The 16,355-nt window shown below is 51.2% G+C and overlaps 1 protein-coding gene and 2 long non-coding RNA genes across 5 annotated transcripts; 2 read left to right on the forward strand and 1 right to left on the reverse strand.

Annotated features, from left to right (window-relative positions):
* Positions 1–450: 450 nt before the first annotated feature.
* Positions 451–14,881, reverse strand: TLCD3B (TLC domain containing 3B). Of its 3 annotated transcripts, XM_074346108.1 has the most exons (8): positions 14,138–14,881; positions 12,089–12,248; positions 10,731–10,817; positions 9,163–9,293; positions 4,940–5,023; positions 1,939–2,173; positions 1,415–1,510; positions 451–1,093 (listed from the first exon to the last, which is right to left on the reverse strand). In XM_074346108.1, exons 4-8 carry the CDS (start codon positions 9,285–9,287, stop codon positions 806–808), a joined length of 828 nt encoding a protein of 275 aa, XP_074202209.1. In that variant the 5' UTR covers positions 9,288–9,293; positions 10,731–10,817; positions 12,089–12,248; positions 14,138–14,881; the 3' UTR covers positions 451–805. The 3 variants fall into 3 exon arrangements, with proteins under 3 accessions (XP_074202209.1, XP_010970812.2, XP_010970811.2); XM_010972510.3 differs by lacking the exons at positions 12,089–12,248; positions 14,138–14,881 and having other exon boundaries at positions 10,731–11,011; XM_010972509.3 differs by lacking the exons at positions 9,163–9,293; positions 10,731–10,817; positions 12,089–12,248; positions 14,138–14,881 and adding an exon at positions 5,908–7,571.
* Positions 2,153–3,217, forward strand: LOC105082831 (uncharacterized). The gene is made up of 2 exons (XR_006720845.2): positions 2,153–2,608; positions 3,111–3,217. It is a non-coding gene; the product is annotated as an uncharacterized LOC105082831 (long non-coding RNA).
* LOC123613486 (uncharacterized) lies at positions 4,998–9,306 on the forward strand. Its single transcript, XR_006720844.2, has 5 exons — positions 4,998–5,292; positions 7,039–7,147; positions 7,372–7,474; positions 7,597–7,748; positions 9,204–9,306. It is a non-coding gene; the product is annotated as an uncharacterized LOC123613486 (long non-coding RNA).
* Positions 14,882–16,355: the final 1,474 nt, after the last annotated feature.

Here is a 16,355-nt window from a genome sequence, read left to right on the forward strand (position 1 = left end):
GCAGATCGTCTTTATTAGCGGTCTGTAAAGCACCTCCCAGGGTCCCCCGACCCCAGACTGGAGGAAGCCTTGAGAGGTCTGTAGCACCAGGGACATGCCAGGGCCCGAGGGCAAGATGTGCAGCCTAATGGGGGAGGGACCGGCGCCCCCCTCCACCTGCCCCAGGGGTTGCTCAGCACTGGGAAGGCTGGGGGGTAGCAGCCAACTCCCTCCCCCCACCCCAACAAACAAGTTTGAATTTGGGTGAATAAATAAAATAAATAAGATTCCTCAGGCTGGCCTCCCCTGGAGAGGAGCGATGGGGACAGCCAGCCCCGAGCGAGCGAGCCCACAGAGTTAGATAGGGTGTCCCCTCCTTCCCAGATGAAGGGGAGCTGAGAGGAGTTTGCAGCAGAGGGGCTGGGATGGCCTTGGCAGCAGGGCCTCCCCACAGTTCTTTGAGTCCCGGTCCCCTCAGACTCCCCATAGCCTCAAGCCCTAAGCGGATGGGAAGGGGTGCCCTTCTTCCTCTTCCTTTCCGTTTCCAGGTCCGGGGGTGGTGATGGAGAGAGGGGTATGCAGAAGGGGGCCTGCCCTCAGCTCAGGCACTGTGAGAAGAGGTCCCCTCTCCCTGCCTTCCATCTCACTTGGTCCCTGCCCTCAGCCCCAGAGGGGATATGTCCCCACCCCTTTGGAGTCCATCTGTCAGTCCTGGGGCTGTCAGGGTAAGAGGCCTCTGGCTCCCATCCCCACCGGGCAGCCCCAGAGCCCTGGCCCCACGGTGGTGGGGCGGGGGAGGAGTGAGGAGGGCCCCCTGGCCCCACCCTCAGTCCTGGGTCTGGCAGGGAGAGGGCGGCCGGGAGCCCCGGGGCCGGAAGAGGCGGCAGGCCCCTCGGCAGATGAGGAAGAACCAGTAGAGCTGCGGGGCGAGCAGCAGCGCGGCGCCCAGGTTGACGTGGGCCGGGATGGCGAGCGGCACGGCGTGGAGGGGCAGGCCCGCGTGCCGCCCGTAGGCCCAGTACAGGTAGGGGAAGAGCAGCACCCGGCAGCAGAGGAAGCTGAGCAGCATCAGCGCCCCGTTCACCTTGTGCAGCAGCGTGTGCTGCTGCTTGTACTGCGGGCGGGGCGGGTGGGGCGGGCAGAGCAGGTGCCCAGGTGAGGGCCGGGGAGCCTCAGCCCTGGATCCGGCTCAGCCCGCTGGGCCGCCTCCCCCTCTGCCCACCTCCCTGCCTTCCCACCATGGGACAGGGGTCAGGTTAGAGGCCCCAGAACCCGCACCGCCTCCACCTACCACCTCCCCTCTACCCCACCTTATAGCCCCTCCAAGAGGAGACTCTTTACCTGTCCTTTAAAGAATCCCAGAAGGTTCCCTAAAAGTGCCCGCCCTTCCCTTGTCCTCCCCACCAAGTTCACATTCACTTAGCTCCCCTCTCACCTGGATGAGGATCTTGCCAAGGCAGACAAAAGGGGTGCTGACCTCTGCCATCAGCAAGCAGCCTAAAAAGAAATCTCCCTTGCCTTGACGCCACACCTGAGAGGAGAGGAAGGAGACAGCCAGCCAGGCCTGACCCTGGATTCCCTGCAGTACCTGCCCTCCCTCTCTCCTCTTTGTCACTTTTGGAGGTGCTTCACTCTGAAAGTCTGAGCACATGGGAACGGTGGCAAAGCTCGGAGCACTACCTCACTGTATCCCTCCGACCCACCTGCAGGGGAAATGGTACATCTGACACTACAGATGATGGACCTGGGGCTCAGAGTCATGCAACTGCAGCTCCCAAGCATCACAGCTGGCATGGTCCACTCTCTTGCTGTTTGGGACTGGTCTGGAGCTCAGTAAACCCTCCATGGGGACCCTCCATCCTGGGCCCACCCTGCTGCTGGGACCCAAGGCTTCCTAGGCTCCTGCAGTTCTGACCTGAGCAGGACATGGGGCCCTGGCTCTCAGCAGCCCCCACTCACCACCGACAGAGGGAAGCATACAAGCACCATGACAGCGTGATGGAGCACCATGAGGAACTCCTTGTGCAGGTAGCCACGTGCCACGGCCCAGGTGCTGCCCGGTGCTCTGGTCCCCTCTTCATCCCCTCCATGCCCCTTGACCTGGTGCTTGTGCCAGTGACAGAGGAACATGGCGTAGATGTCATAGATGAAGTAGGGCACTGCAAATTGCGTGTAGGCGGAAGACAGCCAGTGCCTGTTGGGCAGAAATAGAGAGGGGTCAAGGTGGAAAAGAGACAGACAGGGCAGCTTCCAGGTGCTGGGGTCGGTGCTGGACGTATCATGGGAGTCAGATCTCGAGTGATACTCATAACAAACCTGAGACGGAAACGGACTGTCAAGTTACACGGTGGAACCCAAGGGTAGAGGGCGAGAAACATGCCCAGGATCTTGCAGTCCCACAGCTGGTAAGCAGTAGGGCTGGAATTCAAACCCAGACTGACCTAAGCACCCACCCATTTTTCATATTTATTCATTCATTCATTCATTCATTCATTCATTCATTCATTCATTCATGTTCTCTCCCTCATCTGCAACATGGCCGGAGAAAAAGGAAGAGAGACCAAAAGACAGCCACAGACCAGAGGCAGAGGTAGAAAACAAGCCACACCAGATCTGAATGGCAGTTGAGGTCAGGATGAATTACAGCAGAGGTGGGAGGGTGGGGAGAGATCATATTGGCTAATATTAATTGACTACTTATCACATGCAGGCCCTATTTTGGGGGGGGGTGGAGGAAGATAATTAGGTTTATTTGTTTTTAAGTGGAGATACTAGGGATTGAACCTAGGACCTTGTGCATGCTAAGCATGCTCTCTACCACTGAGCTCTATCCTCCCTCCATTCTGATCTTCTAAATCCTTTACATGCATAAATGTGTTTCTCCCCATGAAAACCCTATAAAAATGAGGTATAGTTGTCACCCCATTTTACAGATGAGAGAGGCCAGGTAACCTGACCAAGGAATAAACACAAGAGGTCTAGCTCCATAGCCCTAACTCTGAGCCCCACTGTCCCCTAGAAGATTCGAGAGAGGGGTCACAGACAGGCCCCAATGGGCAGCCAGTGGTGCTGACAGCATGACTTGTTCTGCTTGAATATGACCCGATCTCTTGGTTTTTTTTTTTTTTCAGGTACAGCTAAGCATTAAGGAAAAAACGCTGAGCAAAAGGAGCCAAGAGCAGAGAAAGTTCCATGTACCTTGAGAGTAAACAAAAATGAAAAGTGCATGAATATACAACACTGCATGTTTCTTCTTGAGTCAGCACATGGAGCATGAGGTCCTGTAGTCCTGAGACAGGTCCAAGGTGGGATGAGGTGGGGGTGGGAGGTCGAAGAGGCAGGCCTGAGAGAACTCGCTCGGTGGAGGGATGAAAGCAAAGTCAGCCAGAAGGGACATAGGAAAAATATGAGGAGCTGCCGCTGAAGGGAAAAGTGGAATGAGAGCTGGGGGCAGGCCAGCTAAGGACAGGGGTGAGAGGGAAGTGGAAGGGGAGTCCTGGGGATGGCCGGCTGGGGAGGGGACAGGCAGCCTACTCTAGAGGAAATGATTTTGGGAAAAGAGAAGCTGAGACCCATGCTGGAGCATGTGACTAGGAGGGAGAGAGAGAGGAGAGGGAGCCACAGCCCAGGTTAGAGACGTAGGACAGGAAGATAGAAAGGGGTCCCATGGGCCTCAGAGAAGTTACAGCAGAGAGTGGCCCAGAGAGTCAGCTGCTGCAGACACAAACACTGCTGGCTTGTAGGGGTTCAGGACCTTCAGGCCCTGGGCTGCAGTGCAAAGGGTTAAACCCATCCCCACCTTCTCAGCAATTAGGTACTCAGAGGTAGGAACAGCTGTCGCCCCTGGATTAACCCTGATCCCTCCCACCCACCTGAGGATTAAGTAGGGAGGGACAAGAAGAGACTAGGGGGAAGAAAATGTAGGAGCTGGAAGGTGACCTTTGTAAGAAGGTGGGAGAAGGAAATGTGGGAAGCCAGGCTCATCTTGGACCCAGGGTGGGAATTGAGGGGAGAAGGCAGGAGGAAGCCAAGTGCCCAGAACAGGGTCTGAAGAAAGAGTTTAGCATCCTCTGTGTGTGACCAGAGCTGCTCTAGGCATTTGACATAACTCAATTCCCCCTCACAGCAGCCTTTCCAGGTAGAGATGGACCTCACTCCACAGATAAGGGAACTCATCTGGAGGGAGAGAGGAGACACCTCTAGGTCAGGGGCATCCAGACAATGTCCATGGGGCTCAGCAGCTGCCAGAGAAGGGAATCAGGGCCAGAAGTTAAGCGTGAGACGTCATCAGCACCCTCCCAGGCAACTCTGCTGCAGCCCTTGGGTCAACCTAGAGCTGGCCCGTCAGCACCACGGACAGGGCCCCTCTCCTCCCTCCTCCTGCCCCACCTCTAGGCCTGGGCTTTTTTGGCAAGCACCAGGCTCTGCAGCAGCTCCCAGTGCCAAATTTTGGCCTCTTTCACCCTCCACTCTCCCCTTCCCCCCACTGCCTAACCATTCGTGGCCTTGTTTGTGTCATTTCTCCCTCTCATGCATGGAACCGGGGCTGGACACCTGGATTCTGGGAGGAGGTGAGGGGTGAGCCCGGCACGAGTAGGGAAGCACCCCAGGTGGGTGCTGGTTGGAAGTGGGGTCTGAGGGGTGAAAAGGTGGGAGGAGCTAGGGGAGGAAACAACATTCAGAACCTACTATGATCCAAGAGGCCAGGAAACCTAGGAACTGCTTTGAGAATCCTTTTTGCTCCCCACTCCTTCTCCTCCTGGCTCTGACCTTTAAGGACAGGATGTGGATAAATTTACCCCTGGGTGTTGAGTTGCAGCTACTGCAGCTAACTTGCTCAGGCCCAAGTTAAGGACTTGGGGACCACTGGAGGAGTCCCCTGGGTGATCTGGGGTACTCAGCGGTCATACATACACACAGGCTGCTGCAGTGGGGGCCAAGATGGTCTCATGGCACTTACTGGTCATCAATGATGTGCTTGCAGGAGGTGGAGACGATGTAGCCAGCTGTAGAGGCCATGACAGCTTGGACAGAGGACACTAGCCTAGGGAGGAAGAGGGAGCAGTGGTAGAGGGAGGGGATGCGCCCCTCGGCTTCTCCTCTTTACTGTCCAGTTACTGTGCTTCTGAAGTCACTGCCTGCCCATCTTTTCCCAATGCTGCCTTGCCCAGGGCTCAGCCCTGCCACCTAAGGCTCCTGGACTGGCCCCCTGCAGCTACTCAGGTCACCCACTCCTCACTGCCGTCTTCCTCCCTCAGTTGTGCACACTGAGTCGCCCTGCTCTCAGGAGGACACCAGGGAGGTCATCTTGAGGTGAGAGGAATGAGTGGCTGATAACAAGTCCCCTTCCTGGGGTGGGGTGGCAGGAGGGGGCACAGCACAGATGGCAAGGGGATGCCCCAGGTGTGTTCTTGCACCACTTAGCTACCCAGTCATCACACCAGTCATCCACGGGCCCCTCAGCTGCCCCCATTTCCCCCTGGCCACTTTCCCGCTCTCTCCTTGCTGCCTCCCAACTCTGGCCCATATTCCAAGGTTGTACAGAGTCCCACCATTCACTCCTCTGTCCCGCATTCCCCCAAACATGCCCTGAAGAATACATGGCTCTCTGCCCCTTGCCTTGTTCCCTGATATCCTATAGGAATGTTTTAGTCACATGCTGGCCCGGTTTTGGAGGGTGGGAGGGTGAATGAGAAAGGGAAGAGCGGTCTGAATACTAGTAAACCAGATGGCTGGGTTTGGATGAGGTCTCCTGGGACATCGAGTAAGACAGTAAGGACAGAAGGAAGCTTTGAGGTAGAGCCCACCGACCACTTCAGGAGCCCCCAGTTGCCACCAGGCCAAGGGTCCATGGAAGCACTGGGGTCCCTTCCATCCCCATAAAGCCTGAGAAGGGAAGAGGGGTGGAAGGGAAGGGATGCCGTTTACCTGGCTGAGACAATGACCGCGTCAGCCTCCTCCCAGCGCAGCTGGGGCAGCCGCTGGAGCGTGTTCTTGGAGAGGAGGAAGAGTCCGGGGAACACCACCCCCCCAGCCACCATTGGGGTCAGCATGATGGCTCAGGCCTCGGGCAGGGAGAGGAGAAGCCGTGAAGGGACAGGGAGGCCGAGCTGAAGGGAGTTAGAGGTGGAGAAGGGACGCCAAGCCGGGGCAGGAGAGAGAGAAAGAGAAAGGGGCACAAAGGGGACAGGGCTAGGATGGGATGAGGCTGGGGAGTCCGGGCAGAGGATGAGAGAAAGGGAGTGAGCTGAGACTGGGGAAATGGGGAGAGACTGGGGAGAGGGAGGATCTGAGAAAGGGAGCAGGAGAAAGCCAGCCAGAGGGTTGGGAGAAAGATGAGGGGAGGACTTGGTGAGAGGACAGAGGGAGAGGGTACAGGAGGAGGATGCGGATGGGGGAGGGGAGGGAGAGAGGCAGGTGGGGAGGGGGGGCTTACGTGGAGAGGCTGGGAGGGCCCCAGGAGGCGGGGTAGGGGGTGAGGGGTGGGACTGTGGTGCCAGCTCTGAGAGGGAGGGAGGGAGGGAGAGAGGGCAGGAGGGAAGGGAGACAGAGGAGCGGCCGGGCAAGTGGTCAGCGGTCAGCACTGCTCTCCCGCCTCTCGCTGCCGTCACAGTCCCCGTTGCCCGGCTGGGAGGCTACATGGGACATTATAGAGAGTTCATGCCCAGCCCCCTGCCCCCTCGGTGGGGAGGGGGAGGGGGAGGGGAAGTCACCAGCTTGGGGAGGGCGGGGGAAAGGGTGGGGAAATGATGGCACCGACCAGACACCAAGAAACCGGACCTGCAGCAGCGTCTCCCCATGCAGCTCTGAGCCACAGCAGCGGCTGCGACAGAGAGATGGGGGGGAGCAGAGAAAGAGGGAGGGGGAGGCCCTTAAAGAGACAGCAGCTGCGGCACAGGGGGCTGCTGAGGACAAGGGCCAGGGGAGGGTTGGCTCTCCTCTTGGGAAGGGAGGTGGCCTGGGGCTCCTTGGCCAGCTGGGCAGGGACCCTGAGCCTTCAGCCGGGCCTGACCCTGTTTCCCACCAGCACTTTGCAAATGCCTGCCATTTCCTCCTCAGCCAAAGCCTCCCAACACGTGTCCCTCAGCAGCCTGCTGGGGTCCCAGCTTAAGGCACCCACTCCAGTAGCGAGAGAGAGAGGATTCCCTGGAGGAAGGAGCAGGAGAAGGTGATGTATCTTGCTGTCTCTGAAGGATGAGAGTAAGGAATGGATGGGACTAAAAACATCTCAACACAGTGTCCTCCAGACCCAGAAAGCCCCACAACCTTCACCCCCAGTGAGAGGGAGGGAAACTCTGGTGTTCAGGAGGCGCCTCTATCTTCTGACTCCACTGCAAGACGGTCCCATGATCTCCTCTAACTATTGTAACAGCATTTTTCCTCTTTTTACAGGTCCAGAAATTGTCCCGAGATTTTTGGTGACCCTCCCCAAGCTCATATAGTTAAGAAGAGGCAGGAATCCCCTCACCCTAGGCAGCAGAGCAGCTTGAAGAGGGTAGGGAAGCACTGCTTCACTGAAAACCCACCTCGAGCCCAAAGATGCCCCTGCCCGTGTCCTTCTGGCTGCCTGGCCTCTCCTGGCCTCCCCTAAGCACTGGTCACTCTCTTTCTCTTCAGGCTTATTATGCTCCCGGCTCCATTTCCTCTACAACTTCACAGAACAGCCCAGTTTCTAAGTGGAAAAGGACCCTGGGGACTGGCTGATTCAAGCCCCTCATTCAGCTGCCAGAATGCTAAGCCCCAGTGGCTTGGCCAGGATCACCCTGCAGGTCAGAGACCCAGCCATAACCACACTGGCCTCTGAGCGGCTTCTCACCCTTCCATGCTGCCTCCCTGGAGACTGACCTTCTCGTCCTGAACCCAACTATCCTGTAGACTTCTGCATGATGTGGGACCCTGCTACCCAAACTGTTGTTTGGTTTCCAAGCCTGTCCTCCATAGCAACCCTACAATTTACCTTTGCCTGTCCAAAGCCCAGGCCACCCATCATCTCTGCAATCAAAGGACTGGGATTTGCATTTTTTGCTGCCCTCTAGTGGCAGGCTTCTGGAACAGCCCAGGAGAGGTCTCAGGCCTTAGGCAGAAGTCAGGGACAATTTTAGAGACAAGAGTGGACATACTTCCTGAATGTTTACTATATACTGGGCACAGGAAGAGGTAGTTTATATTCATTATTATTTAATCTTCCCAGATAGTAGTATCTTTTATAGACAAAAAAACTGAGTCTTAGGGATTAAAAAAAAAAGACAAAAAATCTTGCTCAAGATAACACAGCTATGAGAATTGGTAAAGCTGGTTTTCAAACCCATGTTTGCACAGCTCGAAAGCCAAAGATGAGCATAGTTACAGGGTGGTGCTGAGTTTGGGGGAGGACGAGCGACAGCAGGCTACCATGACTACTGGGTTGAGGACCACAGACATGGTCAAGGAGTTATGGCTTCAAGTTGTTTAGTGGGGATTAAAGGCAGCAATGGTTTTCTGTCTTCCGGAAACTCGAGTAAGTTCTGCCTGCTGCAGGCTCCCTCTCCTCCCTAAGGTTTGGTGATAGCTCACAGGTATATTATTAATCTTTGTGAAACAGATCATAAATTTGCAGCACAAGGGCCCAGTCCAGCCCATAAACATGTTTTGTTTGGCCGGTATGGTGTTGCCAGTATAGTATTTTCTTAAATTCTAAGTTATGTGTCAGTGTTTGAAAAGTAGATTTCACATAAAAGCTCAGCTTCTTTTAAGGAAAAGTCAGAAGATCAGACAACATTGGGCTCACACTCTAACTCCATGATGCTTGGCTGGAGCTGAGCAGCCACTGCCCCCATTCAATGGGATGAACATGAGTCCAGATCATGCTGTCCCCGCAGAGCCTACTCTCCTTAGATTACTTGCAGGAGTTTGCAACCCCTACTTTATAGGCGTGAATTCACCTGACCCTGAAACAACATCTGCATGAAGCATGGAAGGTGGGTATTCTTCTTAAACCCATTTACAAACGGTGGCTCTGAAGTTCAGAGAGGTAAATGACTAGCAAAAGATCCCATAGCCAGTGTCTTTTGATTCTATACTGCACCCCCTCCACACACACACACATAATCTGCTTCTGCTCTCACCACTAACTCTTCCTGAAAGTAGGAGATCAGCTCCTCCAGCCCTGGCCCCAGGAAGGATGCCCTCACCCTCTCCTCTTACTTAGATGCCACCAAAACAGCCTCTGGTCTCTCCATCCGCAGGTTGGAGTGGTTCTGCAGACTCCAGCAAAGGAGAGCAAAGCTCAACGGGAAGAAGATGCAGCCCAGCACAAAGAGCAGGGTCATGCCTGTCTGCGGTAGAGAAGGTGAGAAAAGATGGCTGTGAGAACACCTCAGCACAGTGCCCCTCAGACTCAGAGCCCCCTCTTCACCCCAGTAACTCAGTGGCTTATGGGATCCATCTATCTGTAACCGTCAAAAAAGCCACCAGGTGTAGCTCTTTCCCAATCTCTTAGGGATCCTTACTGCACTTTAAATAGCCCTCATCCAGGGCAATTAGACACCCTAATTTTTTGTTATCAATCCAATCCCAACAATTTTATTCATTTTCCCTGTAATCCCTGAAGCTGGTCTACACCTCCCAGTCCATCTCACAACTTAAAACTCCTTCTCTTTCAACTGTAATTATATGTCTGCTCTTAACTCACCTTATCCCATCCTCTGTCCCCCCCACCCCAAGCTCTTCCGGTCACATCTCCCCTCCCTTAGGTCCTCACCTCTGAGGGGCAAGGTGGAGGCTACACAGGGAGGCTGGTGATTCTCATCAGCACCCAGAACTCAGAAAAGGGGGGGAGGGGGCAGGTGTTCAAATTGTAAAGATAATTGAAGTTTTAAAAATAATGTTTCTTTAAAAAGAAAAATCAAAGCATTATCCCACTAAAAAAAGAAAACAAACAATAGGAGAACCGATGGAAACATAAATATTTACATATATGCTATTTTTGTCTGGAAAAGCCTCCCCTCCCGTCCACTCCAGGGAGGAGAAAGGTGGGGAAGGGCCAGGAGGGACTTGGAGGGGTCAGGGGTTGCCATCCTGCATCCCTTAAGCAGTTTAAAGGGGATCTTCTTAGTGTCTAAGAAAGGTGTCAAACTGCAAGGGCACGAGGCCGATGCAGCTTTGCGGAGGCAGTTAGAGTGGGTGGGAACATCACCCTCCCATTGGTGGATTGGCTGACGGTTTGGAATATGCCATCTTCCCATTGGTCCACTTCTTGACCCATGTGCCCTATCATATGCTTCCTGGCGGAGTGGCCTGCTTGGTGGAAGGAGAGTTGCAGGGGGAAACCTTCTAATTCAGAATTGACCAATGAGAATTCGTTGATGGTTTGATGGGCAGCTATAATTCAGGGGTAGAGCTGAAAGAGGGGAAAGGAAGAGGAGGTGGGGGAAATAAGAGCAGCCTAAACAGTCATTGCTTTAGAGGGCGGTATAGGGTAGTAGTTAAGACGGCAGTTTCTAGGGAGGAACCATCTGGGCTTCAAATTCAGGCTCCGTGGATAATTTTAAAAAGCATACGGTATGGCTCCATTTGGATGGAATTCAAAACAGGCAAAATATCTTTGGTGAAAAATCAGAACAGCTTTTAGTTTGGAGGACTTAGTGATTGAGAGGAGGCTCCAGAGAGCCTTCTGAGGGGTTGAGAATGCTCTTACAGAGATCATGAGTGTTTGCATATGTAAATGTTCTCAAGACATACTCTTAAAATTTGTGCACTTTATTCAAACTCACCTGGAATTTTTACAATGCTAAACAAATTTAGGCTCTTCCATTCCCTGAATGATGATGGGCCAGTCTCTGTGGGCCTCAAGTCTTCATCTGTGAAGTTGAGATAATAATAATGCCAGCTCATTAAATGCTAATTATATAGCATTAACTATAGGCCAGACACTGATCTGAGTGCTTAAAAATACCATCATTTCCTTAAAACAACTTTGTGAGTGGGAATTATTATTGTACCCATTTTACAGATGGGAAAACAGAGGCACGGAGAGGTTTGGAAACTTGCCCAAATTTACGTAGTCAGGAAGTTAATGAGGGAGGATTTTTTCAATCATTTTCTGAACATACCATTCTCTTTAATGTTATCAGATATAGAAAACTCATAAGCTCACTTTCCCAAAGGAACTGAAAGATGAAAACAAAAAGAAACAAAAGATCATTGAATATAATTTAGACACATCAGCCACATTTTCAGAGCTTATCTCTGCTAACAGTTCTTACTTCTTTAGCTAATCCATTTCCCCCTTCTGGAGATGCCTTTGAAAATTAAATTAAAGGTTAAACCAAGAGCAAGATAAGACTGTTGAAGATGAGACCTCTGCTGGCCTAACCCATATCCATTCTTACCGCCTTCCTTGTTTTGTTGGGGACTGAAATGTGCCTACTTAAAAAACTGTATTTCCCAGCCTCCCTGGTAGTTAGAGGTCTGGCCAATAAGATGTAAGCTAAAGTCATTCTGTGGGGTTATGAGGAAAGCTGTTTTAAAAGGGAGGCTATGTGGTCACAAAGAATTATAGATGGCCCTTAAACATGTGAAAAGAGCTTCTTATATTATCATACATAGTTTAAAAATTGTTTAAAAACCAAACATGTGAAAAGCTACTGAACTGTTTGAAACCATGCAGCTGGACTTAGCATCTGCCTTGTTACCTTCCTTACTCCTGTGTAAGCTCATTTTGAGGATTAAATAGAGTTAACATGTATAAACAACTTCACACAGGGTTCATGGCCTTTTAGCCAGTATTATTATGAGCACTGGTAGCACTAAGATACTGATACACTTTCTAGACATTCTCTCACTTAAGTATCGCTACAATCTTACAAATCATCTCCCCATTTTATAGCTGGGAAAACTGAGGCTCGGAGGAGTTAGATGACTCACCCTGGGATTGCACAGTAAATGGCAGAGCTAGGACTCAGACTCAGATCAGCATGGCTGCTGCCTTCCAAGTTGGGAGCAGTGAGGAGAGGAGGAAAAGGGAGGCAGAGGAAGGAGGGAAGGAGGGGAGGCAGCAAAGTGGGAGTGATTTTCTCCTCTGGTGCTGAAGGCACCACCACCAGATTTTTCCTGTGTAGCTGTGGCTTACCCTGGAAAACGGAATAAGGAAGGGAAGAGTCCTGGGCCGTGAGCTGGTAAGAGTCGACCCTAGTTTCATTGGATGCAGGACACTGTCTTCCACATTTCTTTCTTTCCTTATCAAGTTCTTCCTGTTCAGAGTAAAACAGTGCAAGAATGCACGGGCTTGTCTGAGAGATAAATAATGAGGGGAGAAAAAGAAAAATAGTCGTTTAGAGCAATGACTTGCATCATTTTTTTACAACAACCCACAAGAGACCTTGCCAAACTGAACTTGAACTTTCTCACAATACTTACTGATTCTTATTATGTGCAGTGCACACTGTACTATATCACTTTTTCCTCTTCATTTTTTTCCTCCGAAAATGCTGGTTATGACCTATTAAGCTGATTTCACAACACATTTATGAGTAACAACCCAAGTTGGAAAAATCTTGGTTAAGAGCAGTATTTCTCAACTTCTTTTCCCATGTTGCTCCCTGAGACTTTTTCAGACATTTTGTTTCCTAATCACCACTCCTCATGCACTTTTGATAACACAAATATACTGTATATCTGTGCTATATATACCTAAAAGAGTAAGATTGCTTTTTTTCCCCCAAAGAACCAATTTCTGCCTTCATGGGGGTGATATTACCCCTGTTGAAAATGCGTTGGAGACATCATACCAACTCATTTTCTGAGCCACCTTTACACACAGCATCCCAACATCCAGTGAAATAGTATTAGTCCCATTCTGCAGATGAATAAACTGAGGCTGAGAGGTTATATTAGTGAAGATTGAAATGGCTGGTAAATGGATTGGAAATACAGAGATCTGCCCAGATCCTAGCTCAGCTGCTTAATTTCTTCTCCAAAGTTTTGTTTCCTCACGTGGAAAGTGGTGGGATTGGGCCCAAGAAGTGTTCTCTAAACCTCAGGGGTTTTTTGCCCATTTGACCTAATAAGAGCAAACATTTATACAGCGTATACTAGATGTCAGGTACCAGTCCATGCCCTTTGTATACATTAATTCATGTAATCCTCACAATAACCTAAGAAGAGGATGCCATTATTATTATTTTCTCTTTCCAGATGAGGGAATTGAGGCACAAAGAGGTTGTGTGACTTGCCCAAGATCGTACAGGCAGGAAATGGCATGGCACAGCTAGGATTTGAACCTAGTAGTCTGATTTCCAGAGTACCTGCTTTTAACTATATACTTTATAGTTTATTTATTTTTAAATTTTTTTGGCGGGGGTGGGGGGAAGTAATTAGGTTATTTATTTACTTATCTTTAGAGGAGGTACTGGGGATTGAACCCAGAACCTCCTGCATGCTAAGCATGCGCTCTACCACTTGAGCTATACCCTCCCCGCCTTTAACACTGTTCTTTAACAGGAAACTTTTTATCACTACAGAAAATAGAAAACCAGTATCACTTGTAAATAGAAGGTAACAAAAAATAAAGTGAAAAAACTTGTTCTAAAGTTCTGCCTAGATATTATCACAAGCTCGGAATTCTGAGCTGGAGGCCTTCTCTCTGTTAGAGAAGACAAGATAATCACGGATAGAGAGGTGTTAAAGGGCTTCTGGCAGCAAAATGAGACTTTGTCCTGGAATAATCAGAAGTGTTGAAAGGAAATTGGAAAGAGAATGGCTTTCGGGTGTGTGTGTGTGTGTGTGTGTGCGCGCGCGCGCGCGCGCGCGCGCGCGCGCTGTCTTGCTGATGGGTGTACCATCTAAAATAAATCCAAGATGGGATGCATTCCACACACCGGGGTCCCTTGTCTGGGCGTTCTGGGAGTGTCTGAACAACCTGCGGAGGAAGGGAGCCAGCGCCAGCCATCTCTGGGTGGGGGTGCAGCCCCCGCCCCCACCCCCCGGCGCTACACACGCCCCAGGAAGGCAGCCCGCAGCACCCGCGTGGTGAGGGGCAGCGCGGGGGTGGTGCTGCCCCAAGGCCCGTCCAGGCTCCCACGGCAACTTCAGCTGCAGCTTTCCCTCTCCAGCCAGGCTCCCCAGGTGAGTCTCTCTCTCACCCCCAAGTGAACACAGTCACCCTGAGCCTGGAGTTTACCGTTTCCTGCTATTTCAGCCTCCTCAAGTCCAAATGCTGTCTTGAGCATCTTCTTTACCCGGGTGCCTCCGCGCCGCCTCGGCCCTGCGGGGGTGTGCAAGTGTGAGATCATCGAAGGCTGTGAATAAGTAAACAATAAACAGTCAGAAGAGGCCTGCTTCCCACATGATACCCAGGGAAGGGTCCAATTCCCCCTCCCAGTGCTCTGGGGAGTGTCCTGGCCAGCTCGACAACTCATTTATTATGTAGTGCTTTTACTGTACCCGTCCCAAGTTAGGTCCTGTTCTTAGCAAGCCCAGTCCACCCTTTATCTGTAACAAAAGAGGCTGAGGGGCACAACAGTTGAGCTAGAACGAGAAAACTAAGCATCCAGACCCTTTTTTCTCCCATAGGTTGGCTGTGTGACCTTGGTCAAGTGTCACAACCTCTCTGAGCTTCAGCTGTATACACACAAAGTCCCTTTGCTTGGACTCAAATCTTAGTTCTGTCACTCACTAGCCAGGAGAACTTGTGCAAGTGATTTAACTCCTCTGAGCCTTCGGCTTTTTATCTATAAAATGGAGACAAGAGCAGTCTCTCTACATAGGGCTGTGGGACGAATGAATATTCCTATGTGGCACGTTGTAAATATTGTGATAGTTATTAATATTTCTTGTTATATTTTTAATGATCCCTGTTCTGTGCCAGGTGCTCTACATACATGTTCTTTAATCATCACAATAAGCCCTTGCCAATCTCTTATGTAATCCCCACTTTCCAGATGAAGAAGACTGAGGCTCAGGGAGGTCAATGAACTTGCCATGGTCACACTGACACTCAGTGGCAGAACTAGAGTTCAAACCTAAATCTTGCCTGGTTCTAAAATTCCTTTTCAACTGGATCATAATTCTTTCCCACCTGTAAAGTGGAAATGATGGTTTCTGCCACTGGGGTCTACTGTTAGGATGAAATAAAATAAAATCTGTAAAGAGGCCTCTACTGATACTTGCTCTAGCTCAGCTCAGCTTCTAATTCCTGCAAGGTAATTACCTAAGCATAGGCCTTTCAGTCTTATAATAAGGAGACTGGTGAACTCCTCCTCATTTCTGGGAGGCAGTATTATCTGATGTCCATAGGAGGGGCCTGAAAGTATTAGATCAAAATCAGAACTGCCAGGTTCTCTTCCCACACCCAGGCCCAGGTCTGCAGAGGCATCTTTCATCTTCTGGGCTTTCTTTGCGACTCAGATCTCCCACCCACCCCATGATGGTAAGTATGTAATCTTTTACTTTCTTTCCCAGGGGCAGTGCAAAACCGCACTTGATAATATCTGACATCGCCAGCTTTGAACTTTACATAGAGGGAGACCTTGTGGCTATTCAGCTGTTGTGAAGTCAGTTTTTCCCTGCCTCCAACAAATGGTGTGATATGGGTAGAAGCGGGACCCTGGCAAAGTGAGGTGCATATATCCCCCCTTCTATTGGCTTGCCTTGCAATGAGCAGACCTGGTGCCCTGTCCACCCTCCTGCATAATGTAGGAGCCCATGGTAGGAACAGAATACCATCTGCAGTGAGTCTGGCCTCTGCAGGCCATGGACATGTCCAGAGGCCTTGCCAAGGCTGACGTGTCTCTGTTGGCAGGAGCTGAAGAGAAGGAGGGAGTGTTGTCACCTGAAGACTTTCCAGGGGCTGAGGTGGGAACTGGTGTCATCTTGGGCCTCAGGATTCTGCAGAGAAGATGGGAGCAGACAAGGGGACAGCCCTAAGCCGGCAGTCTGACCCAGACAGAATCAACAGAGGTGACATGGGGGACAGCTAGATTCCTGTTTTCTGGGCTTGAAGCCCCCTCTGAGAGGCCTGGGGGTGGCAAAGGAGGTGGCTGAGACCCTTTCAGTGTGGTTGAGAGGGAGAAGGGATATTTGGGAACTAGCGACACAATTTCTGTGGCTGCCTCATGGTGCAGGAATTCCTGAGGGCAGCAGCTGTGATGGGGTACCTCGGGATGGAGAACATAGACAAAAGTAGGTATACAGTGGTGCTGCTTTCAGGGAAGCATGTCAGGATGCAGTAATCATGGGTGAAGTCTGAGGCCTCTGTGGAGAGGTGTGCTTATGTGAGAGTGTGTATGTGAGCATGTGTACATAGAACCAAAAAGGTCAGGAATGAAAGTGGGAAGTTGTAGGCCTTAAGAGCCAAGGGAACTAGGGCATCTGAATAACAGTACTTCATTGGTTGGATT

Source organism: Camelus bactrianus, chromosome 18, assembly GCF_048773025.1.
Source record: "Camelus bactrianus isolate YW-2024 breed Bactrian camel chromosome 18, ASM4877302v1, whole genome shotgun sequence".
NCBI classification, from domain to species: Eukaryota; Metazoa; Chordata; class Mammalia; order Artiodactyla; family Camelidae; genus Camelus; species Camelus bactrianus.